This window comes from Kazachstania africana, chromosome 3, assembly GCF_000304475.1.
Source record: "Kazachstania africana CBS 2517 chromosome 3, complete genome".
NCBI lineage: Eukaryota > Fungi > Ascomycota > Saccharomycetes > Saccharomycetales > Saccharomycetaceae > Kazachstania > Kazachstania africana.
The window spans coordinates 1116635-1143385 of record NC_018942.1 but is presented as its reverse complement, the minus strand read 5'-3'; the positions used below and the strand labels follow the sequence as shown (position 1 = coordinate 1143385).

Sequence of the window (26751 nt, the reverse complement as noted above, 5' to 3'; positions counted from 1 at the left end):
CTGCATTTTACTTGAAAATACCCACTATTTTCGAAAGTCCAGTTATGGTTTATTAAACCCCTCGGGCTCTCTAGATTGTCAGCTCTTTTTAAAAATTTGCAATTATCTTGTTTGTTTATCCTCACATTTATTGAACCCATAATATAAAAAACTCCGTGAATCATTTATCCACTTAAAAGGAAACAGAAAAAAAAATAATATTTAACATACAGATATTAGATACCATTATTTTTCATTTATTATGTTTTTTTTTCACAATATCACTTGCTATTGTATCCGTTTGTCATGCCAAATGAAAATAAGAAGGAAATAGTCATAGTGGGAGCAGGCATAATAGGCTGTACAACAGCGTATTATCTCACGACACATCCTGCATTTTCTAGAGAAAATCATCATATAACTATTATTGAAAGCAATAACGTTGCATGTGGTGCATCAGGTAAGGCTGGTGGTTTATTAGCCAGTTGGGCGTTTCCATCACAGATTGGTGAATTGAGTTTTAGAATGCATAAGGAATTAGCCAAGAAATTTCATGGGGATGAAAAATGGGATTATAGAGTATTAGATACGATATCCATTGAGGCTGATATTAGAAATGAATTAGGTGATGACGAAGAATTGTTACAAGAAAGAGGTTACAATTTAGATGTTGATATGCCGAAGAAAAGTAATAAATTTGCTATACAGGGTGATCCATCGATGGAGAGCATTGATAGTCTTGTTGATGATGTTAGTAGTTGCAGTTCATATTCAACTGTTAGCACAGGTTCGTATAGTTCAGCATCTTCATCATCAGCGTCTAATTCCGTCTCATTAAACATAAATCATGATGATAGGATGAAAGGACGTAATCCACTACCTAGGAGACTGAAATGGATTAAAAGAAAATTGGTGGATGATTGGTCTACTTTGGGAGACGCTGAATCCACTGCGCAGGTACAACCGTACAAATTTACACATTTTGTTCTTGAAAAGGCAATGGAGTCAGGCGCTGTTGATTTAATTTATGGCAAAGTTTCAGACATTATTAAAAAAGAAAACTCAAATGAGGCTACCGGGGTGTCTTATATTCCGGTAATTCCAAAATCACATAACACGCCTTCAAGTGTCAGTGATACGGTGATCGATATCAACGATGTGGATGAAATCATAATAACCGCGGGACCGTGGACTTCGAGATTACTACCAGATTGTCCAATATCTGGATTAAGAGCACATTCTATAACAATTGAACCTGAAGATATCAAGAAAGTCACTCCTTATGCCATTTTCACTGAATTAAGAACGGGAGACACGGAATATTTCTCACCTGAAATATATGCAAGGAAGGATGAGGTCTACGTATGCGGTGAAGGCGATACACTGGTTGAATTACCTGATGCGACGCAGGATGTCGAAGTATCTAGATTAAAATGTCAAGAATTGTTTAGATATGCGTCTAAATTGTCGAAGAATTTATCCAATGGTAAGATAAACGCAAGTCAAGCATGCTATCTACCTGTATTGAACGTTGCGACGAGTTCTGGCCCATTAATTGGAGAGACTAATATGAAAAATTTATATTTGGCAAGTGGACATTCATGTTGGGGCATAAATAATGCACCAGCCACGGGGAAATTATTGTCGGAAATAATATTTGATGGAAGTGCACAATCTGCAAAAATCGATAAATTGAACCCTAAACTATATTTTGATGCCAGTATATAAATGAAATAATGTGTATGAATAAGAAATGTAGACAAAACATGAATTTATTGTTATCGACGTTTTTTCCCCCTAAGCGCTTCTCAGAAATTCCGAGCGAATGAGCATTAAACAACAGGTCGGGGTGTTAAGGGAATTTAATATTGCATCAGAAATATATATATATATAGATGTACTTTTACATGCTACTAGTAAAAAGAAGCTACGTGAATATTCAAACGTAGTGTATTCAAGATGATGCTAGCTAGAACGGGTTTAAAATACGGTACTAAGGGTAATAGTAAGGTTCTTAGTACTTTTGTTAGAAACAAGATAACGCTACCTGATCTAGACTGGGATTTTGGAGACTTAGAACCATATATCAGTGGACAGATTAATGAAATACATTACAAGAAGCACCACCAGGCATACGTAGATGGATTTAATACTAATACAGAGAAAGTGCTTGAGCTTAATGAGGAATTGAAAAAAGATCCATCACCTAAGATTGTTAGAGAAATTTTGGGACTTCAACATAACATTAGATTCCATGGAGGGGGATTTACGAACCATTGTCTATTTTGGAAGAATTTAACGCCTGAGAAGGAAGGTGGGGGACATTTATCGAAGGATACTGGACTGTCTGAAGCAATCAAAAAACAATTTGGCTCCAAAGATGAATTGATTAAATTGACCAATGAGAAACTGGCTGGAATTCAAGGGTCTGGTTGGGCCTTTATTGTCAAGAACTTGGAAAATGGTGGTAAACTGGAAGTTGTACAGAGATACAATCAAGACACTGTTACGGGTAGGCTGATTCCATTGGTTGCCATAGATGCGTGGGAACATGCATACTATTTACAATACCAGAACAAGAAAGTCGATTATTTCAAAGCCATTTGGAATGTGATTAACTGGGAAGAAGCCGCCAAGAGATACGATAACGAGACAATCAATATATCATAATTTCTATGTACGAGATATATATATATATATTTCTTCATGCCGTTATTACCGATATCACGTATTGCAGCTTGTCGTTTTTTTGGGTTTATCGGGACGTCAACATTTCGGGGCTTTCAAATATCAGCGACGGTGTTTCCTAGACAGCAGCTCAGTCACAGTGAGGTGTATGAGTGTGCTTTCCGCGACACGGAAAGAGATCGGGTTACTGCGGCATGGCGGCCACAAAAAAGAAAAGGGAAATCGCGCGTCTAAACGAGACAAACGACGGAAAATACTTTTTAGCGGCTCAAGTGGAAGAAAATCTGTGAAAAGAATAATAATTTGTCCTGTACCACCAAGGGAAATAAGGGAGTTTGTTTGGCCCCTGTGCACAAAGGTCCGCATCTCTGTTTGCAGTCATTTTTGAAACGAGCTTTTATGCTTCTCAGAAGAGCACAGACACCTTTTCGCTCGACCATTAAGAGAGACAGTCAGTCGTTTAAACGAACCTTGGCTAATTCCCCGTTTGCGTCTCCAAGGAAAAGTCAATCAATGAGAAGTGCGTCGTAACGCGTGCCTCCCAGCCTAGAAAATGAAGGAGATAAGCTGATGAATTAAAGATGCGATTAGTGCTTAGAGCACCGATGATATTCACCACCCCAATTCATTTCTCTTTGAACGTTAAAAAAAAAAAAAATTAACATCGGCGATTCTCTTCCTCGACAGACACAGCAACAAGCACCATGAGCCAAGATCGCTTATGTGTTAACGTAGTATGTCTTTTATGCGATAAACTTATTGAAATAGTTCGGACCAAAAGTTAGTCCATTTTATCAAATAAATAAATATATATAGTAATATAATAACCCATTTGTGAAAAAAAAAATTTATAGTATCTCTCTCTTTTTCTATATTGTCATATATTTTTAAATTATTTTCTGGATTCTCAGCATATTGAATCTTTTCAATTATCTATTCTAGACTTCATCAATTTTTTTTTTGACATGTCTGATTCAACATCAGCTGTTTCGACTTCAATAGTCTCAGAAATATTTAAATATGCAAACCACGTTGTACTGTTCTTTCTTTCTTTACCATTAGCTCAAAGATTGTCGATAATCATATTGGCTCCCTTTGTGTATAATCTTTCCTATCAATTCCTTTACTCTTTAAGGAAAGATCGTCCTCCTTTAGTCTTCTACTGGATTCCATGGGTAGGAAGTGCCGTTTCATATGGTACAAAACCATACGAATTCTTTGGTGATTGTCAAAAAAAATATGGTGATATCTTCTCTTTCGTTCTATTAGGTAGAGTGATGACAGTTTATCTAGGTCCTAAAGGTCACGAATTTATCTTCAATGCTAAATTAGCCGATGTCTCCGCTGAAGCCGCTTACACTCATTTAACTACTCCTGTCTTCGGTAAAGGTGTAATTTACGACGTACCAAATTCAAGATTAATGGATCAAAAGAGGTTTGTTAAAGGTGCTCTAAGCTCAGATGCTTTCAGATTATACGTTCCTTTATTCGTTGAAGAAATGGAAAAATATTTAAAGAATTCAAAAAATTTCAAATTCAATGAAAATGATTCTGGTAAAGTTGATGTCATGGTTACTCAACCTGAAATGACTATTTTCACAGCCTCAAGAACTTTATTAGGTAAAGAATTAAGAGATAAACTAGATACAGATTTCGCTTACCTTTTCACTGATCTTGATAGAGGTTTCACCCCATTAAATTTCGTTTGGCCAAATATTCCTTTAGAAAATACAAGAAGAAGAGACAATGCTCAAAGAGTAATCTCAAATACTTATTTATCTTTAATCCGTGAAAGACGTGCTAACAATGACATTCAAGATAGAGATTTAATCGATTCTTTAATGAAAAATTCTACTTATAAAGATGGCACCAAAATGACCGATCAAGAAATTGCAAATTTATTAATCGGTGTCTTAATGGGTGGTCAACACACTTCTGCTGCTACTTCTGCTTGGGCTCTCTTACATTTGGCTGAAAGACCTGACGTTCAACAAGAATTATACGAAGAACAAATGAGAGTTTTAGATAATGGTAAAAAGGAATTAACTTTTGATTTATTAGAACAAATGCCTCTATTAAACCAAATGTTAAAAGAAGTTTTAAGATTACATCATCCTTTACATTCCCTTTTCCGTAAAGTTATGAGAAATATTCAAGTCCCAAACACTTCTTACGTTGTCCCAAAAGGTTACTACGTCTTAGTCTCTCCAGGTTATACCCATTTACAAGAAGAATACTTCCCTCAACCAACAACCTTCAACTTACATCGTTGGGATAATGATTCCGCTTCTTCTTACGCTAACGGTGAACAAGTCGATTACGGTTTCGGTGCTATTTCAAAGGGTGTTTCCTCTCCATACTTGCCATTCGGTGGTGGTAGACACAGATGTATTGGTGAACACTACGCTTACGCTCAATTAGGTACGATCATGTCAGTTTTCATCAGAAATTTCAAATGGAAATTCCCTGATCCATCTCAAACTGTTCCAAAATCTGACTTCACCTCAATGGTCACATTACCAACTGGTCCAGCTCACATTGTTTGGGAAAAGAGACATCCAGGCCAAAAACTCTAAAAGTGAAAAATTTCCTTTTAGTATGACTTACACAATTACATATATTTATTTATTTCAATAGTATTTATTCTATCTTTCCTTTTAAAATGCAAATTTCTTATTTCTTACTAATTGAGTCTATTATACACTACAATCAAATGAATAATTATAAAAGTTTAGATATTGTTTCACCTCGTTTAAATGTCTCTCACCTAATTTCGCAGGTATCATCTGTCTTTCCAAAGTAGCATTTATTGATATCTCTATGGGTTCAACGGGCGTGGCGGTCGCACACGCTTCCTGCAGGATGTCATAGTGAGATGATGCTTGCTCACAATCCAACGGGATAACGTTCTCTTGGCTAGAAAATGACGACATTGGGGTATTTGAAGTTGGTGTAATAAAATCAGAAGATGCTGCCGCATTAAATTGCATAGATGTCGAAATCTTACTATTTTGCGTATGCTCCACCTCCTTTTCTTCTTTCAATCTACGTTTCTTAGTTTGATATTTTCTCTTGGGCTTCTTATAACCTTCAAAATTAGCAGAATTCAACACTAATTTATCGTGTTCATCCTTTAAAAGAACATCCGAACGATTGGTATTATTTGCCACAATTGCCATTGCCTCAATGGCATCCTCATTCAACAATACTTTTGGCTCGACTATACTATCCAGTGTAGAAATGAATCTAGACTTACCATTTGACGTCTTAATCATTTTCAATTTATTACCCACTTTTTTCTTGTCCTTCATAATATCATCCGATACTTCTTTCTGTATCGCTCTACATCGACGCAAACCAACATGATCATTAATCCAAGTTTCAATGTCACTAAAACTTCCCTGACAATGTTTACAATTTCCTCCTGAATGTGTTTTATTAGGAACCTTTACGTCGTTGGGGAATATGAAATGCCGCGACTTTAGATGAATCTTGAAAGTATCCCGGCGAGAGAATCCTCCCGTAGAATGACATCTCAGGGTCTTTGGTAGAGTAGCATTAAAATACGGGCATTTAAAGGCCTTTTCAATCGCATGTTTTCGGATGTGTCTCGTTAAGTATCCTCTTATCTTGAATTTAGCATCACAATAATGACAGATAAACGCCTCTTCGTCATTTTTCTTATTCTCAGGTGTAAAGTCCTTTGGTGAAGCAATGCTCTCTGGAGTAATGGGTGAGAGAAGTTGACCTGAAGGCCCAGGCGGGCCATTTATTTCCATGTAAGGACTAAATACCTCTTCTTTACCTGCGGGCGATGGAATCGCACTGGAACGCCGTATAAATAGGGACACGGGCCTTCTAGAAAGTGGCCTGTATTCTTGTTCAAGACTTCTGCTATCTGTAATTACTTTATCTGCTAAATTCGCATTGGCATGAGAATTTGAGGGCATTACAATTACACCATTTCTTGAATTTTCATGTACAGCTGCCGATAAGTCGTCAATTTTCGTATTATCACCCTCCATGTACTTCACTATCCCCTTCTTGTATAAACTTAATACTTCCTACAACAATATTCTTGGATAGTTTCTCTTGGATCTCGAGCAATATACTCGATAAATGCTTCCATTGGCTGACCTGAAATTCCATTTTTATTAGTTCTCGCTACACTCGGAATGAAAAAAAAACATCCATACCCTAATTAGGGCTAAACATATATGACAGTAGTTGATTATATCTAAAATAATAAACTCCTATAGACTATTTAACGAGACTTTCGAGAACTAATTACATGCTTTTGAAGATCTGATCCTGAGAGTTGCAGAGGCTTCACAACATGGCAATGAACCTCGTAACATAATGGCTTTAAATGCTTACGGAAACGATGCTACTAAATGAATATACATATGTTATATTATATATGGTTATAATACTACTTCATGCGATAGAATGGCCTTGATATATTGATAATTATGCATTATTTTCAGTTTCTCCTGAATTTGTTTGCAATTCGAAATTTGGGGCGTATGTTGACAGAACCTCGTCTACTGGCACATCACTTCCAAGATTTGAAGCACCGCCAGACAGTTTTCTGGTCAAAACATCCGCTTCATACCCTTGCATTGTAGTTCCCATCAGTGGATAAGGCTCAGTAGCAATCTTATCCCCCAATGTAAAGTGCTCTTCTATATCGCTTGGTGATTCTAAATCGTTCATAGCCAAGCTAGAATAGCCTTGTTCTTGATTTTGTCCATATCTGAAATAGTTATAGTACAACACATCACTTAAAATGAGTACGACACCCAACCAGTTTAACCATCCACTTATTCTCTCATGCAAGAACCAGACACCAATCAACACCGTGAGAACTTCTTTAATGACACCAATGACCGAGACAGTCAAAACTTTTGTAATTTGTAAGATACCGAATTCTGATAACGTTAGTCCAAAAACTAACACACCTGGAATGAGAAGTAACATTATCCCGACAAAAAATGATCGTGTTGTAACTCCGGTATCACTACCATACGAGAATAATTTTGAGTCAGATAAACTAAATGTTGGCTGTTCCACGAGCAACGATGTTATGACCAAGGCAACTGCCATTAGTGGCGCTAATTGGCAGATAGTATATACGGGATGCGGTTTGTCGCTTTCAGAGCCATTAACTTTATCGCCAGTTGACGAGTTTAACCTCGAATCCAAGTTACCTTGAATATGAGGATCATCATCATCTGGTAATCTGATTTCTACATTTTCGTTTGGTACACCCTTCAGTATAACCTGAGTATACACCCATCTGAAGCCAGATAAGCAACTACTTGCCAAAACCATCAACGATCCCACCAAGATGAGAAAATTGCTATTCTCGTCAGCGGCAGAACCATTGGAAGGTTGATAAACCATCATACATACACCAACGAACATGGAAATAACAATCGTTCCAAGTTTCCAATGGAATTTCTCAACTTTGAAAAGACAACCAAATAATAGAACGAAAGCTATACTTGATGATTTGATTATAGTGTAAATAATTAACGGAACATACTTGAAAGAGGCATTGCTCAACCCTACATCACCAGCGGTTGCTACAGCGGTCGGAACTAGAAATTTTAAGTAAAACTGCCATTCTTTATTATACAATCTTTTGAAGACATTACCCGTATCCTTTAGATAGTACCTAATGTAACAAAAGGACAGCACCCACAAAGTCACTTGATGACAAGTCGTTACCAAAATAGGATATGCCACGCCTAAACCATTAGTGCCACCGAACATCCATTTGTTGTACACTGATAGTGTGATCGCACAAATATACCAACCTGCGGTATACAATAAAATCAATTTTAGCATATACTTTGGACGTCTCTTTTAACACAAAATCACTCTAGTATCTATCGATCTGAGGTCATAAACGTAATTCTCGATATCACTTAACTACTTGCTTCCCTTATATATGTATATTTACATGAGCACGTATTATATCCAAAATCAGGTGAAAATTTTCATATCATGTTCGAAACCCGCTTACCGGAACAAGAAAGAATTACCCAATTAGAGCATTAACTTGAGTAAATTGATGAGCCACTGGCCAGTCGATGCGTGCTAAATATGCTGGAATGAGAACACCAAGTGGAAAGTTCATTGGTGACAGCACTTCTATGAGAAGACTGACAGACGACAGCAGACGCATGTACAATGTCGGGCGGGTCTACAGCATTTGTAGAGATAGTTTGTGGATATCTCACGAAAAAAAAATAGGTGCAATCAATCATGTCTGAAAGTTCACCTTCTTTGTGTATCATGAGGGCAACACAGTGCATACTGCTGCTTTACGTTTTCTTCTTTGGCTGCAGTGGAACGAACGTGCTCATGCTCAAACCCTTCTTACCATCGTCCTCCATGAGATTAGCAGCTTCGTCAAGAGAAAGAGAGAGAGATGGCGATGAGACCTTACTTGTTCCCTTTGAGGATGATAAAAGATCTTCTGTGGCCACAGTATTTTCTGCAGTGCCGGACTTTGTCGATATCTCTTCTGCTACAAAACTGTTCGATTTGAGTTCATCTTCAGAATGCGTGCTCAGCACTTCGTCAACATTTGAGCTATCTTCTATTATAATATTTTCTGCGGAACCAGATTCTTGAACTGGCTCATCTAAGGCTACGACTGAGATAGGATTAACATCTATGCTACCCTTATTTTTCAACTTATCTGAGTGGCTTTTATTTTTACCCCAGAACCATAGTATGCCTTTTTTCTTGGATTTCTTCTTTTCTTTCATCTCTTTTTTCATTCTTGGTAGTTCTTGCGCAACAAATTCCTCTAATGGGTTCACTTTAAAGGTAGAAAATGATAGATTATTGTCTTGCCTTCCAGGTGATCCAGCAACTTTGTCTTCAAAATTGCGCAAACGATGTTCCATTACTGCACTTGTCTCACCTCTAACTAGTTGCTTCCACGATATCGGCAACTTTGGGATCTTGTCAAATTCTTCAGTTGCCATTTCAAACAGTCTTTGATTAGTACTTTCTTTTAATTGATCTTTCGGCGTTTCTTCATGTTTATCCTTATTAAATGATCTAGTAGCGTTGTTACTCCAAGAGAAAACTACTGGTGACTCTAATTGTAGCGTCATCGTGGACAATTGAGAACTTGCCAACTTCTCTTCATCAAACCATCGCTCGCCAATCTCAATGATCGCTGCAGAAATTGCTGGGGTCCCTAAAGATGCGCTATCAAGTACATTATTTGATGCAAAAAGACGAGCCATTAATTTGCGTCCACCAGGAACTTCATCCAATAATCTGTACAGATTCGCATCATTCTCTTCTTCTTCATCGTTGATAGTTGCTTCAATAGAATCTGGGATCAAAGAATTCAATAGCTCACATACATCTTCATCTGTTGAATTTTCTACCATCACAAAACGAGATACATACACACACTTTTCAAGTACTATGCTTCATTTATATGGGATATACACTTGTACCATTCAATTTATATTGTCATTTTTTCCTATATGAACATAACATCAGGACTAAAAAAAAATTGATGAGATAATTTTATATCTAAAAACCCAGTGAACATCACAGGTAGGCCCATATAAACAGTCGATCTCAAGCATGACAACCGTAATTTTGCCACAGTTTGAAGGTACGGAGATTAATATTGCATTATATGAAAATGTGAAGAATAGCAAGGAAATACGAGCTAAAATTGCAGATTTGCCCTATGCGTTGATTGATGCGAAAGCAATCATATCTGGGGAGCAACTACTTTCAGCCATTCATAGAGCGCTCATCGAGGTAAACTATAATAAAATGAGAACGAAATCATTGCATTCAGAGTGTCTTTTGTGCCTTTCACCAACTTCCAATATTGGCGATGCCTTCAAGAAGTTTGGTATTTTAGATAACTCTACATCTATAATTGCTGTCCATATAGGAGCCAAAAAGGAGGAGATAAATTATGATTTTATTCAAGGGACCTGTATTGAGTTTACTGACGAAAATCTAGGAAGACTGGCTGACAAAGATTACATTTCAAAGGTATGATTTTTTTTAATATTTTTCTTCACTGTTTAATGACCACTCCACAAGTTACTAACATTATTATTAATTTAGATCTATAAGCTGGAAAAAACTTTTAGGCCAGAAACGAACTCTGATCTCTCAAGAGCTGTTGTAGATGCCATTTTGCTGAGAGGTTTATAGTTACATCTTAATTAATACATCAATATCAATAGAGAACCCACATGATTAGAAATGGTATGACTTCAGGCAGATAGACATATATAATGAATGTAGATTATATACAATGAAAAAAGTAACTAATTAATTAAATTTCCACTGCATGACGAGAAAAAGTTGCAAAGTGATGGACCAATTCTAACTCCGTTGAAAGGGTATCGTATCTGTAATTGATTCTAATATCTGGAACATTAGTCTTTACGACATCATTACCCTCAACACCCTCCTTGTAGAAATCTTTACCTACCCAGTGCTGCTTAATTTGTGCTTCCCAACCACTTTGTAAAACCGAATTTCTTGCCAGTTCACACATGTCAACATTAGATAATTTGTAAATTTGAGCTGCAACAGAGTATTCTTCAATCAATGGCTCTCTAGTATATGAAAATTGTAGTGGATCATCCGTAGATAGGGAAACATTTAAACCTCTTTTGAAATAACGAGGAAATGGATTCTTATCATAGGTCAAAAACAGAGCATTATTTGATAGCGGAGACATTGCAATACCAACCTGATCCAAGTAGTAAAGATATTGAACAAATGGCACTTTTCTCAACAAGATACCATGTGAGATACCATGGGCTAACATGTATGCCGAGACTAAATGTTCTGGATCACCAGCTTCACCACAATGTGGTCTCAAAACCAATGTATTGAACCCTCTTTTTGCTCTCCATTGATTTAATGATGCTACACTTGAGTACAGATAGTATAAGTAGTAAGAATATGGTGGATTTTGATCAGCTTCCCATAAAGATGGCTTTGGGTATTTTCTGTGGAAACGACGATCCACTTTAGATTCATCATCAACAGAATCAAACCCGATCACTCTTTGTAAAAATACGTGTAATTTTGGATGGCTTCTTGGATCCTTTGTAACTTCAAATAATGGTTGGAAAATATTTTTACAAACATCATTGAAATTTTGAACGATACCTGTCTTCTTATAGATGTCGTAAAGACGAGGGATTTGAATCAACCAACGGACATTGTGAGAAATTATTTTATTATCTATGACCCAGGCAGCCAGTTTATCCCACTCATCCAAGGATCTTCCGTAAATGGATATTCTGTATTCGCAATTTTGATATTTTGAATTTTCTAAATCAGATATGACCTGCTGAGTAATTTCAGCTAAGTATGAACCCCTAATATAGTTATTTGTCTTTAAGAAAATCTCTCTTAGACGGGATTCGCCAATTGGATTATATTTCAAGTTGAATTTATCAAACCGATGAAAAGTGTCCTTATGGGCATGCATATCCAATGTGTCAATTGATAAATCATATCCAGTCAAATTCAAAGAACGGAAAACTTCCTCTAAAGTTAACAGTTGTCCATCTCTGAATATAACTTTCTCTTCAGCAGAATGCCTTAATTTATATTTGATAAAACGTAGTAAATGTTTTTGGTTCATGCAAGCAGAATGATGAACGTGAGTATCGACTTTTCTCACGTTATAAAAATCTCTGTGAGGATTCCTCTTTGACACGCTAGTTTCTTGATATTCGTTCAATAAGTAATATAAGTTCCAACGAGCTTCCAAATACTGTAACCTTCTGAAGGCAAAAGATTTGGCTGGACCATCAGATGAGATTCCAATCATTTTATCCAAATCTCTATAGTAATCACGCAATGTTGGAATATCGGCAATAAGATCATCTGGATTTCCGGCTTTATGAACAATATAGCTATCATCTCCATTGGAACCAAAATCCCACTCTTCATCTATGCCAGGAATTTCACATTGATTAAAATCAAACACCTCCACATCTGGCTTATTAAATACTGGGACTACCGTTTTAGTATCTGCATTATATGAAGGTTTTGGTGGATATGGGTAAACCTTCCAATCTGGCTTATTTTTTGGATTTTGGTTGTCATTTTGAACTGATAAGGTTTGATATTTTGTTCTTAAATCTCTACATTCTTGCACTTTGGAATATAAATCGATAAGCTCCGGGGAAGGGTCTTCAGAGAACTGTTGCTCTGCATCTTCAGCGAGCATACCCATCTTATAAAGGGTAGTCTCCTTCTTTACTTTCGGTTCCTTATTCCAAAGTGGTCTTGGTGGTTCCGGAATGGTATGTTGGGCACTTGCAGAAAGAGTTCTTGATTTCTTAGTAGTGGGAGACTCTGTACTTAGATTGGAAGCATGTCTCGGTTGTTCTAAGATAGCAGAATTCACATCATGCTCATCAACTGCAATATGCTTTGAATTATTCTGAATCAACTTTTGGCTTTCATGGTATGAGAAATTTGCATTCATTGAAGAAATATTGTTGTCACTACCGTCATTCGACAGTTGCAATTCCATCTGATTCGCAACATCATCAGAAGCGTCAAGGTTATCCTCTCTATCTACCAACAACCCCGGATTTGTTACATCATCGTGAGATGGGGCAGCTTCAAGTGACAAGTCTGATAAATTAGTATTAACCTTATCAGCGTCCATTCTTTCTATGTTAATCTTTATATTTTCTCACAAAACGTACTTGAAAACAGGGTTCAGAAGAAAATTGTTTTAAGACCCGTTATTATCGAGGATAATTGATTGTGAACAGTATTTGACAAATATGGAAAAAAGTGTCAATAAGTGCAGCAAAGGAAGACGAAAAAAGCTGAAATTGCAATCACAAACGAGAAATAAGTAATAGAAAGATACAAATGAATGATTATATTTAGATTTTATGTAGAAAATTCCCACCAGCATCAAAAAAAGTATCTCAGATGGCAAGATTGTGCGAGAGCCATTCCTTTTTATATAATTTTTTTTTTCATCATTGACAAATACACCTTCCCTTTTCAGGCGAAATCAACGCATTGGGGTAAGATTACCCTATTAGTTCACAAAACGGGATGAACAGAAACCCTAGGGTTAGTTAATGACTTAAAATAGGGCAAACAAATCTCGAACGCATAAAATCGGCCTAAGCCCGGAAAATCAGTTAGGGCTCATATTTCCAAATGAGAAACTGCTTCGCTGTTGTTTTTTTATGTACCATTAGATTTCGTTGTTGAATTCGCGATGAATGTTGATGATTTGAGAAATTAAGTTGAACAAAAACAAACAAAGCTTATTCCATTCAATTGAATTTAAGAGCCGTTTTTATGATAACTTACCAATTGTAAAGGAAGTTTTATCGTCTAACAAATCCATATATTTGTTTGAGAAAGAAAAAAGTTTTATTATTAATCTTTTTACCATGGATCTAGATTATTTAAATCCTGATTTTGACACATCGACCTTAAAAGTAACTGATCTGAGAAGGATTTTAACAGAAAATTCGATCGACTATTCATCACATTCTAAGAAATCTCAGTTATTAGAATTATACAAGGAAAATATTGTTCCATTGATTCCTGAGTTAAGGGAAAAACACCTAAATGTGAAACCAAGCAGTAACGGAATCAAAGGAATTACCCCAGATAATACAATCAAAAAGAAAAGAAAGAGAGAATCTTTAGAAAATGAAAGTGCTATTAATCCAGAAACTAACTCCACTGGAAGAAAACTTAATGAAGAGTTTCTGAAAGATGCATCTACTCCTTTAAACAAAAAATCGAAAAAAGATTCTAAATCTATGACACCTATAATCGATAAAGTATCGAAGAAAAGTCCATCAAAATCCCCAGAAAGAGCACTTATGATTGACAAATTTGAATTGTCATCCTCATCCTCTGATTCTGATTTAGCCGATTCAATAGTTCAGTTTACAGAATCAAAATTGTTTGAATCTCAACAAAGAACATCATCAACACCATCGAAAAATAACTTAGATTTTTCATATAAAGGAAATGAAGCATCTCCAAGTTTTAATAACTTGAAGGTGTCACCTGCATTTGCTAAACAACTTCATAGGGCACTAGAAGAAAATAAAAATACCACAGAGGCAACCGAGGAAGGAAAATCAAATTATTCCCCTTTGTTATCTGATGAAAGTAGCATTACTGATTTCATACCTTCTTCAAGTAAAATTCCTAACGTACCTTCACTGAACGAACAATTGTCTCCCGCATATGATTTCAGTAAACCTGAAAGGGGTGAACCATTAGTGGAAATAACTGATGTTGACAATGATATGGATGACAATCTCCAAATTGGCCGTATTAAGACCCCAGAATTGCCAGATGAGGATGATGTAAAAGAAAGTGAAAACCGTGTTAAACAAATGCAGAATCAAATTGACAACCATGACGAGAATTCAAGTGCTGAGTCAGGATCATTTACCAATCCAAAAAAGGACTTGGCGCAAAAGGCTAAAGAATCCAATTTACCAAAATTACAGAAGACACCAGTTATAAGATCCAAAGATGTAATCTTAACAGAACAACACATAAAACAAGGTCTAGAGCCAATTTTATCAAGAAGTCGAAAAGAAGAAGAAAAGTATGATGTGAAACATATCCTAGATGACAATATAGAAATTAAAGAAGATGATGAGTTAGAGGTCATCTCAGATGATGATGAACAAACTGCTGCTATAAATGGGCATGAAGATACCAAGCCAAGAACATTTGCTCGTTTTATTAGGACTTGTTTCTTTAATTCTCTAGCTTTATCTTTCATAATGGTACCAATATTACTGGGACTTTGGTACCGTGAGCAAAAATTATTGGTTGGCTATTGTGGTCATGAATTACCTACTTCTAAATTTGAAACTTTATATCCACATTTCCCCCTAGCTTCCACATTAGATAACATTTTAGTGCCTTTACTGCCCGAATGCATACCATGTCCTGAAAATTCAATTTGCTACCCTCACATGAAACTAAAATGTAAGCCTGATCACAAGCTGGTAAGATCCAAATTCAATTTATTTGGATTGATACCAATCAGTCATAAATGTGAAAGGGATGATAAGAGAGACCAATTAGTTAAAGAAGTGGTCGAAAAATCACTAGAATTTTTAAGAATAAAAAATGCACAAATTATGTGTGGCGAAAGCAATAATGATCTGGAAAGCGGCCTAAGTGAAGATGAACTTTACGAAATATTTAATGAATCTCGCGCCCCATGGATTGAAGCGGAAGAGTTTTCAGAGCTATGGGATGAAGTTGTTCAAATTTTAAAAGAAAAACCAGAAATCACATGGAGGCAAGTGAGTAATGATGACTTATTTTTTATTAAATCAAACAAGAATGAAATTACTAACAAATCTAAACAGTTATTCGATGATAACCCCGACTTTTCAAACGATACCGATAAACACATTCAAGCCCATGAGATTCAAGGACAGGAAGGATATATTTCACAAACAAGAACCAAATCAAAAAACGGACATTTTCGCTCATCGTCCAAGAAATATATCAGCCTCAAATGCAAGTTTGAAAGTGAAGTATACAGAACCTATTACAATTTCAGATATCTAATTTGGGCCCTTGTTGCTACATTATCATTCATAAAAATTATAGAGGTCAGCCTAAAAAAATATTTCAAGGAGAAGAAAGAAACTGTACAGTTAGCTAAAAAGACTATCGAGAGGCTCAAGAAAGCCAAAAAACAAAATGCCGACCCAGCCTATTTAAGTACAGTGCAATTACGTGACATATTCCTGTCTGATCTAGTGGACTTGAAATACAAGAATTATTTGTGGGAGAAAGCATTAAAAGAGTTGAGATCCAATACAAATATCAAAACAAATTTGGTGGAAATACATGGGGAAGTCATGAAATGCCTTGAATGGATAGGCCCGCTTGAAGATGACGAAAATATCACTAATGGAAATGATTGAGGGAATTAGATGGTGCTCAGGCTTTTTGTAGTAATATTATCAACTTTCCTCGGTCAAGTGAACGTTTGTATGCAAATCAGTATATAATTGTTATTTCAGATATATATAGTATTATAATCGTTATACGAAACTTACGTTACGTAAGTTACCATATATTATTACACAAGTCAGGGAAAGTAAAAAATGTATTTAATGAGAATATTTAAAGGCAATAAATGATGGTTGTTCCATTATCGTTGAGAGTTAGTTTCAGAATATGAAGACTATACTGTCAGTCACTCAAAACTTCAAATATAAACATGCTTTTTAAGGATTTTGCTTCCTAAGTTGTAATGGGTTTACTTTAGGCCTTCCGACCTCCCTTCTAGCTGATTTGTTTTGAGGTAGTGGTTGTATATGGGAATTTGGATGAACAACCCCATTTGGAGGTGGAGCAAATTTGCTTGAATTATTATTTGCTACGGTAGGACTAGCTATATTTGTTGCGGCAATGGGTCTAGTAGGCGCTGTGGCATTGCCATTGATACTGGAAGATGACTCCGTTGCACTAATCGGAGGTGCGGACATTCCAGAATTATTCTTATTGCTATCAACTGTGCTTGAATTAGTATTTGAATTCAGTTCTTTACCCTTTGGTGCATATTTCTGATAAAGATCAGTTCTTGATGTACTAACGCCCTTTTCTTTCAATATACTAGCTGGAACATGTTTTGAAGTGCTCTGATCTATAGTATGTTTGATAGATTGTGCTTGATATTTGGGATCAAAAATGCTATTTTCTGGTATTTTATTGTTATTCTGCAAAGTGGTGGCACCCTTAGCGGAAACAAACGTTACTCCTTCATTATTCTCCTTCATTTTTAACGTGGTACTTCTGTCTTTATTATCCACATTTATAAGGTCATCATCTTGTAAATCATCACTGAACATAAATGAATCATCTAACAAATCATCTGCTTCTTGCCTTGTTATTACAGTTCTGCTACTTCTATTTGACAAGGCCGCCATGTCGCTAGAATTTAAATTCGATGCCGGATTTTGAACTTGAAGCTGTGGTAGTTGAATATTGCGCTCTTGCTTTGTATTTTTTGGGTATTGTATTGTGGAACCCGGCTTTGTCAATTGTCTCTTTTTATTTGGAAAGGAATCACCTTCTGTCGTGGCAGATCTTGACAATTCACTTAGTTCGTCGGTAGGTCTAAATAGATTACCTTCATCAAAATCTGGTGGGTCGAATTTCACTTTATCGATTTTAGCTAAAAAATCCTTATCGTACAGACAATTTCCAAGGGCATTACCAAAACCTCTTAACGATCTTTTTAGTGCATCTGTAACAGCGGACTTTTTAGCCCTTTCAAAAGCAGCCGCCTTTCTTCTTTCGTTTTCAACGGTACCATAACCAATATCCTCTCTATAGGTCCCATCAGCAAGACTGACTCTTACGATTGCACTGCAACCAATGCTATATTTACCTTGTCTTTCGTCTAAGAAATCGATCACGACATTTTTAACCTCAGTGGACCAACCATTGTAGCCAAAAATCTGGTTAGCTAGGTTGATGGCCCTCCATCCTTCCAAATATGCTACTCTACTCGTACCAAAACCTATTCTCTTCGAGATATACTCGGGTCCTAGCTTCTTATCCAATTTTGATTGAACATCATCTGGTAAGGGAATAGATGGCTTTTTCTCATCCATTGGAGCTCTTTTTCGGCGAAGTTTGGAAGTTGACACACCGTGTAGACCAGACCAATATTACAGTGCCCTTTACCTGTCGCTCTATTAATCTAGTATACTACTATTCTCATTTTAATTGAAGCTTGCTGTGGCAAACTCTTTTTTCTCAATCAGTGATGATCGGTTCTTGTTTACCCGCATTGCGAGATCATCATCTTCCCATACTGGAAACGAAAAAAAAATAGTAGCAATACAAACAATTTGAATCAAAGCATCATTTAGGATGTTGAGTTGAAACTCAGTCCTCTTTAGTTTCTAGTGTGTCTGTCTCGAAGTTTCATTTGCAAGAAAGGATCGTATTTCTTTCTCTACTGTGCAAAATTGTCCACTAGACTGTGCTCCAGTTAATATCATATTTCAATCCACAAGTCATCTAGTATGCTGGAAACACCGACTATATCCAACTCTAAACATAGTTACAATGTTATATTTAGTGATATTTGTAAGACACGTTTCAATCATATGGTGACCCGCCTTTTCTTAACGACTTCTGTGTTGCAGTCCGTCATAATTACTCTATTGTCAAAGGGAAACTCATCTGCATTAGAGTTGCTTCTTATGTTTCTACCAAAAGTTCTGTTGGTCTATTCTGTGTCCATCTTTATGATAATTACAAGAAAGAATTATTTGCATATAGACTCTTTGGGCTATACCAGTCTTTTCACTCAAATTATTGGACAGATACTATCAGTAAGATTTTTTGTCTATGAAACATTATATTCATTTTGCAGTTTTTTGGTAGCATTTGTTGTCAGTGACTGTTTTGGCATGTCTGCAATTAGCCAAGAATATGCAGAATTTTACAGGATTTATGTTTGGATAGCTATACCAACGATCTATACTCTACAACATGTAATCTTTGATTTAGACAAGTTATTTTTCAGTCTAGATTCTCAGTACCAGCCACCACAAACTTACATTGCCACAAATCTCTCGAAAGGTGTAATGAAATGTCTGATTCTATCTTTACTATTGATATTTATTTCTCCATTCATTTTCGGATTTTTGACTACAACTTGGTTTATTGGTATTTTCCCACTGTTGAAACTATCAATGCTAGCGTTCTGTATATTTATCAATTTCGAATTTATCAATGTTGCCTTCACAGCGCACATGTCAATTGGATGTTTACATAAGGGGAAACCAATCTCAGCTTTATCTTCAACGCCCATCGAAACTTTAATCACAGGTCTAAGTTCCAAGAAGCCATTCACCAAATTAACTGCGTTCCAGGAATTATCTTATAGGGCCACTTCTTCTGATCCATCTCTAAGATTGCTGATTTACAACAATCCATATAGAAACGTCAATATATGGAAGAGTATCTTAAGGGAATGTTTGAGCGTTATTCAAGAGTCTAATGATGCAGTCAACAATTATTTAAGAACTTTACAGAAAAGTATGGAAACTACCTCTTCTTTGGAGAAGGCTAAAAAGGTTAATTACAACCCAGCTGCTGACAATGAAGGATTATTTGGAAACGAACCTATCACTATATCAACTAACAATGTAACACATATTCCTGGTTCGGCACCTCAATCCAACTATGACACTTCTTCTGGAAGCGTTTCTCATAAGATTTCATTGCGTGAAGAGAACGTTTTATTGAAAAGAAACCGTTTCAAGCATGATAATACTCCAGGATTGACGGATCACTATCATACGTATAATGAATCTTTGATAACGCACGATACAAAGCTTTTTGCTTTCGTTAGGGAGCTTTTCAATAAACTCAAAAATTCAATAACCTCATTCTTTTTCCCATCGACAGTCGATGCAAAGGACCAAATAAGTTCTCTATCAATTTTTGAGGCATGGTACCTTTCAAAGAGTAGGCAAGCTGAAAGATTAGTTCCATTGTCTATAATACATGCTGAAAGTATTGTGTCATTAATGGGCTTCCTAATAAATGCTATTGATGAATCTCCAAAGGGGAGCGTCGTCGCATCAGTTGGAGAAGTACTAAAGTACCTAGAACGTTCTGTTGCAATTTTGGGAAAATTCAATGAATGGAACCCTGATGGAAAATCCACCGCTAACTCATTGAATGTTATTTCCATTCTATACGAATCCTCAATTAGTGCTTTTTTGGAAATTGTACTAAAATATAATGTGTTATTAAACGAGGTCTACCTCGATGAAGATGTCATTAAGTTAAGCAAGTGGGTATTAGATATGTGCTCGAATGAAGACCCTGTAAACTAGATACACTTTTGAAATATAATTATGTATACATATGTATATGTGTGTGAAAAGTTCATACAAGTCACGATCTGCTTTTGAATCTGTCAAGTCAACTATGATATAGTGCAATGTCTTCGATGTACTCTTTTTTTTTTAGTGTTTTTTTTATCAATCAAGCAAGGAAGGGGAAATATATTGATCATTACGGAGTTTTTGATGGATAGAAGCGACTTGATAATATACATTTAAGGACTGTTACTACTCTATTTACGAGTTATAATACCTAAATTGTGTGATCTCAATGAATATGTCACGTATACCTTCAAGTTTTGATGTGACCCAAAAGGAATTGGAAGAAATGTCCTTTTGGGAGAGAGTGAAGCATCATTGTAAACAACAGCCATTCGTTCCTATTGGCGCCCTACTGACAACTGGTGCTGTTATTATGGCAGCTGAAAGTATTAGAGTAGGTAATAAACGTAATGCACAGTACTACTTCCGTTGGCGTGTGGGCCTTCAGGCGGCAACGTTGACAGCTTTAGTCGCTGGGTCTATTATTTACGGTACAACTGTAGCAGGTAATAAGAGTAAAGAGGAACGTATGAAAGAGAAAGCAAAGATGAGGGAGAAATTGTGGATACAGGAATTGGAAAGAAGGGACAGAGAAACTCAGGCTAGAAAAGAGAAAGCGGAAAATGCTAGATTGAAAGTTAAGGAGAATGAAGAATCAATACGCCAGCTGGAGAAAGAGCTGAGTGAACTAGAAAGCAAATTAAATAAGAAATGACTCAATCAAAATGTATATAAAGATTCTTATATTCTTCCTCTTTTATCTATTCCAAAACCAAATTAGCGGCGTTGACGCACCGAAGTAAAACATACCATATCTTGCAAGATGAACTATATAGCAAAGTATGTCCCAACCGCCTGACTGGTGCATTGGGCCATCTCTGTCATCTTCATGAGCCAAATTGACACTAGTTCGACAGTCGTCATTTCTAACGTTTGGCTTTATTCTGAGTACGTTTCTATTATGCGAAGCTATGCGAAGCTATGCACACGCGCTTCACTAAGGGAAAACTATTGACTGTTCTTTGGCGGAGTATGGACGTTCAAGTTACATCAAAGTTATGAGAAGAAGATTTGATTCGTAGAGTCGCCTTAAGCATCAGTGGGTGAGGTGAAACGCTTTTAAGAAAAGATGCTTTGTTCAGCGGAGCCTCCCATAAAGCTTACGATACATTCATCAGATGCAAATTTAATTAGTACTAATATTGCCCTGAATGCACATCCTCAAACAAAGATATCCAGACTTTTGCAATATATCCATTCGATCATATCGTCACAGGGAGATACTACATTACAGCACGTCTCAAAATATTGTTTGAAGCACGATGGACAGGAGTTGCCACTTGATTCCACACTGATTACTATACTAGCGTCTCATATAGCTTCTGCTTTCATACCTTTAGATTTTGAACAGTTGGAACGCCTTTCAGAAGAAAATTCTGATTTAGATTATAATTATGAGAGTGAATTTTCGAAAACAGACCTGGAAATTGAAGTGAATATATTGGCTCGTGATAAAATTCAAAAAAGAAAATTTACTGATATTAGAGTGGATATAACTATGGCAAAACTTGAAAAGATGGCATTAGAACTAGTCAATGATCTGGAGCTAACCTCAGACAATGAAGGTTATTGTTCAATGGTAAATCAACACTCTTTAGATAGTATTATTGGATTTAAAATCAAAGGACAGGATCAATCAATACCCTTAGATAATTCAAATGACTTCTATATGGATTATTCCTTATTGCAACTTCTAAATTTTGACTTACTACCAGAAAAAACAAGCTGTTTTGCTTTAATGTTTCAAGTTGAACATACTCAAAAGATTACTAATCCATCATCTGATGTGATGACGCTTGAGCTTTTCTGCAACGATAAATTGTCTATTTCTAAATTAAAAGTTGATTCCTCTACATCTGTCGAAGACGTTAAGAACTTCATCTGCTGCATATACATGCAGTCGTCAAATGTCACTCCAGATAATGTCAAATTAATATACAGAGGGCAATTGATTCCCAACAAAACATTAACGGGACATCCTGCGACGATAAAAAGTTATATTAATGAATTCCATGCAGGAAAATTGCATGTGCAAGTCGCCCAGTATAATTCTATCACTTTAGATAAGTTTTGGTCAGAGCCCTTTCAACATTCTAATGAAAATATATCGATTGTGGATCCCTCTGATAGACCAATACATGTCACAGCCGATAGGTTTATGAATGAACAACAAGGATCTACTTATGAAGCACGAGAACCCGTCAGAAGTAAATATGTTACTGAGTCAGGTAAAATAGTTCAGCCACAAAAGGGTCTATACAGAAAATGTTTAGTAGATGGCAGGGAAGTATTTATTGAAGAGAAATATTTGGACCCAGTGACAACAATGTTAGTGACCTCAGATGCCTTCTTCTCACTGTCCACGCAAGATTATCGTATGGAGGGAAATATCGTTAGGTTAAGTCCCTCAAAAATTCAGGAGATTGAACAGAAGCTCAATATCAAGATTGTGAAAGAAAATATCCCTCAAATATCTACAATAAGAAGAAATGATCAAAGAAGTTTTTTTAGGTATGTTAGAAATATTATCCCATTTATCGTATTGGCCGCTAAGACTGTTTATTTGGTTGGAAGAAATTCATTTCTAACTTTTTTCATTATGGTCGAATTTGGAGCTTTCCTGAGTTGGAAATATCGAATATTGTTGCTGGTTGTATTATTATGTAGAACCATATGGGTAACTAGGGAGATTAGAGTAATGTGGTCACATTTTTTGAGGTTAAACGACATGGAAGATAAAATATTGCTTCAATTGAAAGAATACTCCAATTCTGATCAGTTAGATAATGATTTTTACGTTAACAAGATTGAGAAGAACACACATATAATGGATTTATTTTTACTGCCTCAACTCCAAGAGAAAAGAAATGAACTGTATGAAAAATATGGTGGAGACGCCACTAGAGATGCCTCTTCCTTAAAAGAAATATTCAGATTGATTCAATCCGAAACAATCCCCATTGATTCTTTAAATGATTTATTATGCAATGTGGTTGGGTTATACGATGTGAAAAGTACGCTAACGACGGAGCAACAATATTCGTTAAAGGAGTTTTTAAACATTTTGTATAGGGACATGAGTAGGCTGACACTGAATGAATTGTCATTACCGAGAAGAATTTTTGAGAAGATTCAACTTCGCATTGATTCTATCGAAGGGAATGATTTATTTGGTAATGTAATGAGAAAAATTGTACCAAACCGATTACATGATAACGTCATAATTACAGTTTTGAAGAATTTCGTTTTGTTTTTCTTTCTATTCTTACCTGGTCCCATCAGAAACAAAGTTGATGAAATTATACAAGAGCAGATAAGAGTACGTGAGAGAATGCAACATGAGGAGCAAGAAAATGAAGCAGCTTCTCATAACCAAGATAACGTATCAGCCAGTGACGTTAATTCTACTATACATGAAGATCTAGTGGAGGAAGTAATAGATAATGATCTGGCATCCACTCAGAATGACGTATCAACATCTACAGGTATTGATCTTCACAGAGGCCAGGTTGACTAGATTTAGCATATAAATAATTACTAGAAATACGTATAGTTTACTTAGAGTAGGGTGACACTCCTAAATAATTGACCTTCAAAGTAATCGTTTGCCACCCTCCCCTCGTCAAATGCGAGATCCAGCCCTCTCTTCCTTCTGACGAATAAGAAGATATGCTTAGCTAATGTGAAATACTGGGCTAGACGCACACGGTCCATATAATTTTTCCGGGCATCGAAAAATTAGTCAGCTCTCAGTAAGATGTCTGTCACTTTGCGTGGCAGCCAGACAGAGTTACCTTCCCCTTTCGTATCTCCAGCGTGTAAAAAACATTCTACGATTTTCTGCCGAGATCTGCTGTATCCCATAGGCCATTCTTTTTCTTTATTCGTATCGGTAGGATACTTGCGCACTCAAAGCGATAAAATCCCTATTGAGAAGAATGGAGTAAACTAATTCGGCTACTGAGTGAGTTTCAGATGTTGAGATCTTAATGTATAAATAGGGTAGGGACTTGTCTGATTTCGTAATAATATTGTTTCTCTAATTGTATCCTTAAAATAAGAGCTATATATATACTCCTAAATTAGATAGAATAATAACAACAATAATGGTCGCTCAAGTTCAAAAACCTGCTCCACTTTTCAAGAAGACCGCTGTCGTCGATGGTATCTTTGAAGAAGTTTCTTTAGAATCTTACAGAGGTAAGTATGTTGTGCTTGCTTTCGTTCCTATGGCATTCACTTTCGTCTGTCCTACTGAAATTGTAGCATTTTCTGATGCTGTCGACAGATTCAGAGACGTCGGTGCTGAAGTTTTGTTTGCTTCTACTGATTCTGAATATTCATTATTAGCTTGGACTAATGTAGCAAGAAAGGACGGTGGTTTAGGTCCTGTTAATATCCCATTAGTCTCTGACAACAACCACTCTCTTTCCAGAGATTATGGTGTTTTATTGGAAGAAGAAGGTGTAGCATTAAGAGGTTTATTCGTCATTGATCCAAAGGGTATCGTCAGACATATTACTATCAATGACTTGCCAGTTGGTAGAAACGTTGAAGAAGCTTTAAGAGTTGTTGAAGGTTTCCAATGGACCGACAAGCACGGTACCGTTTTACCATGTAACTGGACCCCTGGTTCTGCCACCATCAAACCTGATGTTGAAGGTTCCAAAGCATACTTTCAAGAAGCCAACCAATAAGAAGTCATACGCCACTTCTTGTTATCTATATATTCTAACCCAAATAATGTAAGTAAGTTTAAAACACAATTGCACCATTTTTAAGCAATGATGAGTTTGCCTTCTTTTCTTCATAAACGCCTTTTTGTTCTGGGAACATCGCTTTATGCCGGAGCATACTAAAAGAGAGACTGGTGCAGTCATGGTCTTAAAAATGAAGGTTGCAAACCATAAAGCTTGGCCAGTCAACTGATTGTGTTGAGTTACTAAAGGGGCAAAAACCCCAGGACATATGTACTAAATACGTAGATCAGTCTAACCATATAAGGAATAAGGCATGCAGTAGATTAACAGAGAAAAGCTGCAACAAGATCAAAAGAACTCTGACTAACAATGCAAGGTTGGTTAACTTGAAAGGCACCACATGGCATCGTAACCTGGCGGTGAGTTCTACACGGACGCGAAAAAAGGGTTACTGAAGACTGATTGTTGCATTTAATTAGACTATAGAAAGAGACAGAACAAGTGCGCCCACCCTCCATGTGTGGTCGAGTTCAGAGTTTAAGCACAGGGCAATGATTGTTACAATCGTGGTCACGAATGAACAATGGTCGTGTCCTGCCATCCTTCCAGTTTCAGACTATCCTAAATAACACTGCACTTCCCTCCCACATTACATGGCTCTATTTGGAATACAAAGATTAATTGGCTACCGCGAAACGCGCTCAACTTCGCATCATTGATTGGCACTGAGCTTCTATAGAAGTCGCCAGGCAAGCTTCCCCTTTTGGTGTCTGTTTCGCTCTTCCTTTTAACTTCGTCTTGGCGGGCAAAAAAAACATTAGCTGAACGGAAACAAAGTACCTTTAAAATTCTTGAAACGCGAGAAAAAAAAGACAATAGATGCGCGAAAATTGATAAATTTGGTAATTTGATTCCCAAAACAGAAAAGGAGGCCAATTTGAGTTGAATTGCCCATTTAACTCAATTTGAATTCCAAATTGAGCCAGCTCTTTCCTGTTTTAGTCGGAAATTTCAGATCACTTTCCTCTTTTGGGTCAAACACGACACTTGTCTCATTATTCATGGTTTATCCACTCGGAAGTAAACAAACACGGGTAGTTCGTCCCGATGGCGTCGAATCAACAGTTGCAAGCTCATAATTAAAACCCAATGCAGATATATCATTAATTGGCGTATATGTCAGAATCACCATGCATATATACAGATACATATATATATGTATATATAATATTACTTGATAGTTGTTCCCTTCAATAACCTCTTGTAGCTTTTCATTGCTTTCTATTCAACAACATACTTAAAAGTTAACTCGTTATCTGTGATATTATTTGCTATAATAAAAACGA

At 36.4% G+C, this 26751-nt stretch overlaps 14 protein-coding genes across 14 annotated transcripts; 9 read left to right on the top strand and 5 right to left on the bottom strand.

Annotated features, from left to right (window-relative positions):
• Nucleotides 1-285: 285 nt before the first annotated feature.
• TDA3 (Tda3p) lies at nt 286-1707 on the top strand (the record flags this gene model as incomplete). Its single annotated transcript, XM_003956651.1, has 1 exon — nt 286-1707. The coding sequence occupies one exon, from the start codon at nt 286-288 to the stop codon at nt 1705-1707; it is 1422 nt and encodes a 473-aa protein (XP_003956700.1).
• Nucleotides 1708-1941: 234 nt separating this feature from the next.
• SOD2 (superoxide dismutase SOD2) lies at nt 1942-2649 on the top strand (the record flags this gene model as incomplete). Its single annotated transcript, XM_003956650.1, has 1 exon — nt 1942-2649. The coding sequence occupies one exon, from the start codon at nt 1942-1944 to the stop codon at nt 2647-2649; it is 708 nt and encodes a 235-aa protein (XP_003956699.1).
• A 983-nt stretch (nt 2650-3632) lies between these two features.
• ERG11 (sterol 14-demethylase) lies at nt 3633-5243 on the top strand (the record flags this gene model as incomplete). Its single annotated transcript, XM_003956649.1, has 1 exon — nt 3633-5243. One exon carries the CDS (start codon nt 3633-3635, stop codon nt 5241-5243), a length of 1611 nt encoding a protein of 536 aa, XP_003956698.1.
• A 120-nt stretch (nt 5244-5363) lies between these two features.
• Nucleotides 5364-6692, bottom strand: STP2 (Stp2p; the record flags this gene model as incomplete). Its single annotated transcript, XM_003956648.1, has 1 exon — nt 5364-6692. The coding sequence occupies one exon, from the start codon at nt 6690-6692 to the stop codon at nt 5364-5366; it is 1329 nt and encodes a 442-aa protein (XP_003956697.1).
• A 445-nt stretch (nt 6693-7137) lies between these two features.
• On the bottom strand, nt 7138-8520 carry YMD8 (Ymd8p; the record flags this gene model as incomplete). Its single annotated transcript, XM_003956647.1, has 1 exon — nt 7138-8520. The coding sequence occupies one exon, from the start codon at nt 8518-8520 to the stop codon at nt 7138-7140; it is 1383 nt and encodes a 460-aa protein (XP_003956696.1).
• A 479-nt stretch (nt 8521-8999) lies between these two features.
• Nucleotides 9000-10088, bottom strand: LFT1 (Lft1p; the record flags this gene model as incomplete). Its single annotated transcript, XM_003956646.1, has 1 exon — nt 9000-10088. One exon carries the CDS (start codon nt 10086-10088, stop codon nt 9000-9002), a length of 1089 nt encoding a protein of 362 aa, XP_003956695.1.
• A 202-nt stretch (nt 10089-10290) lies between these two features.
• Nucleotides 10291-10881, top strand: CGI121 (Cgi121p; the record flags this gene model as incomplete). Its single annotated transcript, XM_003956645.1, has 2 exons — nt 10291-10716; nt 10792-10881. The coding sequence occupies 2 exons, from the start codon at nt 10291-10293 to the stop codon at nt 10879-10881; spliced, it is 516 nt and encodes a 171-aa protein (XP_003956694.1).
• Nucleotides 10882-11005: 124 nt separating this feature from the next.
• On the bottom strand, nt 11006-13372 carry AMD1 (AMP deaminase; the record flags this gene model as incomplete). Its single annotated transcript, XM_003956644.1, has 1 exon — nt 11006-13372. One exon carries the CDS (start codon nt 13370-13372, stop codon nt 11006-11008), a length of 2367 nt encoding a protein of 788 aa, XP_003956693.1.
• A 751-nt stretch (nt 13373-14123) lies between these two features.
• SRC1 (Src1p) lies at nt 14124-16652 on the top strand (the record flags this gene model as incomplete). Its single annotated transcript, XM_003956643.1, has 1 exon — nt 14124-16652. The coding sequence occupies one exon, from the start codon at nt 14124-14126 to the stop codon at nt 16650-16652; it is 2529 nt and encodes an 842-aa protein (XP_003956692.1).
• Nucleotides 16653-16958: 306 nt separating this feature from the next.
• On the bottom strand, nt 16959-18350 carry RAD52 (recombinase RAD52; the record flags this gene model as incomplete). The annotated part of the gene is made up of 1 exon (XM_003956642.1): nt 16959-18350. One exon carries the CDS (start codon nt 18348-18350, stop codon nt 16959-16961), a length of 1392 nt encoding a protein of 463 aa, XP_003956691.1.
• A 417-nt stretch (nt 18351-18767) lies between these two features.
• Nucleotides 18768-20594, top strand: NDC1 (Ndc1p; the record flags this gene model as incomplete). Its single annotated transcript, XM_003956641.1, has 1 exon — nt 18768-20594. One exon carries the CDS (start codon nt 18768-18770, stop codon nt 20592-20594), a length of 1827 nt encoding a protein of 608 aa, XP_003956690.1.
• Nucleotides 20595-20874: 280 nt separating this feature from the next.
• RCF1 (respiratory supercomplex assembly factor RCF1) lies at nt 20875-21360 on the top strand (the record flags this gene model as incomplete). Its single annotated transcript, XM_003956640.1, has 1 exon — nt 20875-21360. One exon carries the CDS (start codon nt 20875-20877, stop codon nt 21358-21360), a length of 486 nt encoding a protein of 161 aa, XP_003956689.1.
• A 414-nt stretch (nt 21361-21774) lies between these two features.
• USA1 (Usa1p) lies at nt 21775-24222 on the top strand (the record flags this gene model as incomplete). The annotated part of the gene is made up of 1 exon (XM_003956639.1): nt 21775-24222. One exon carries the CDS (start codon nt 21775-21777, stop codon nt 24220-24222), a length of 2448 nt encoding a protein of 815 aa, XP_003956688.1.
• Nucleotides 24223-24811: 589 nt separating this feature from the next.
• TSA1 (thioredoxin peroxidase TSA1) lies at nt 24812-25402 on the top strand (the record flags this gene model as incomplete). Its single annotated transcript, XM_003956638.1, has 1 exon — nt 24812-25402. The coding sequence occupies one exon, from the start codon at nt 24812-24814 to the stop codon at nt 25400-25402; it is 591 nt and encodes a 196-aa protein (XP_003956687.1).
• Between the last annotated feature and the right edge of the window lie 1349 nt (nt 25403-26751).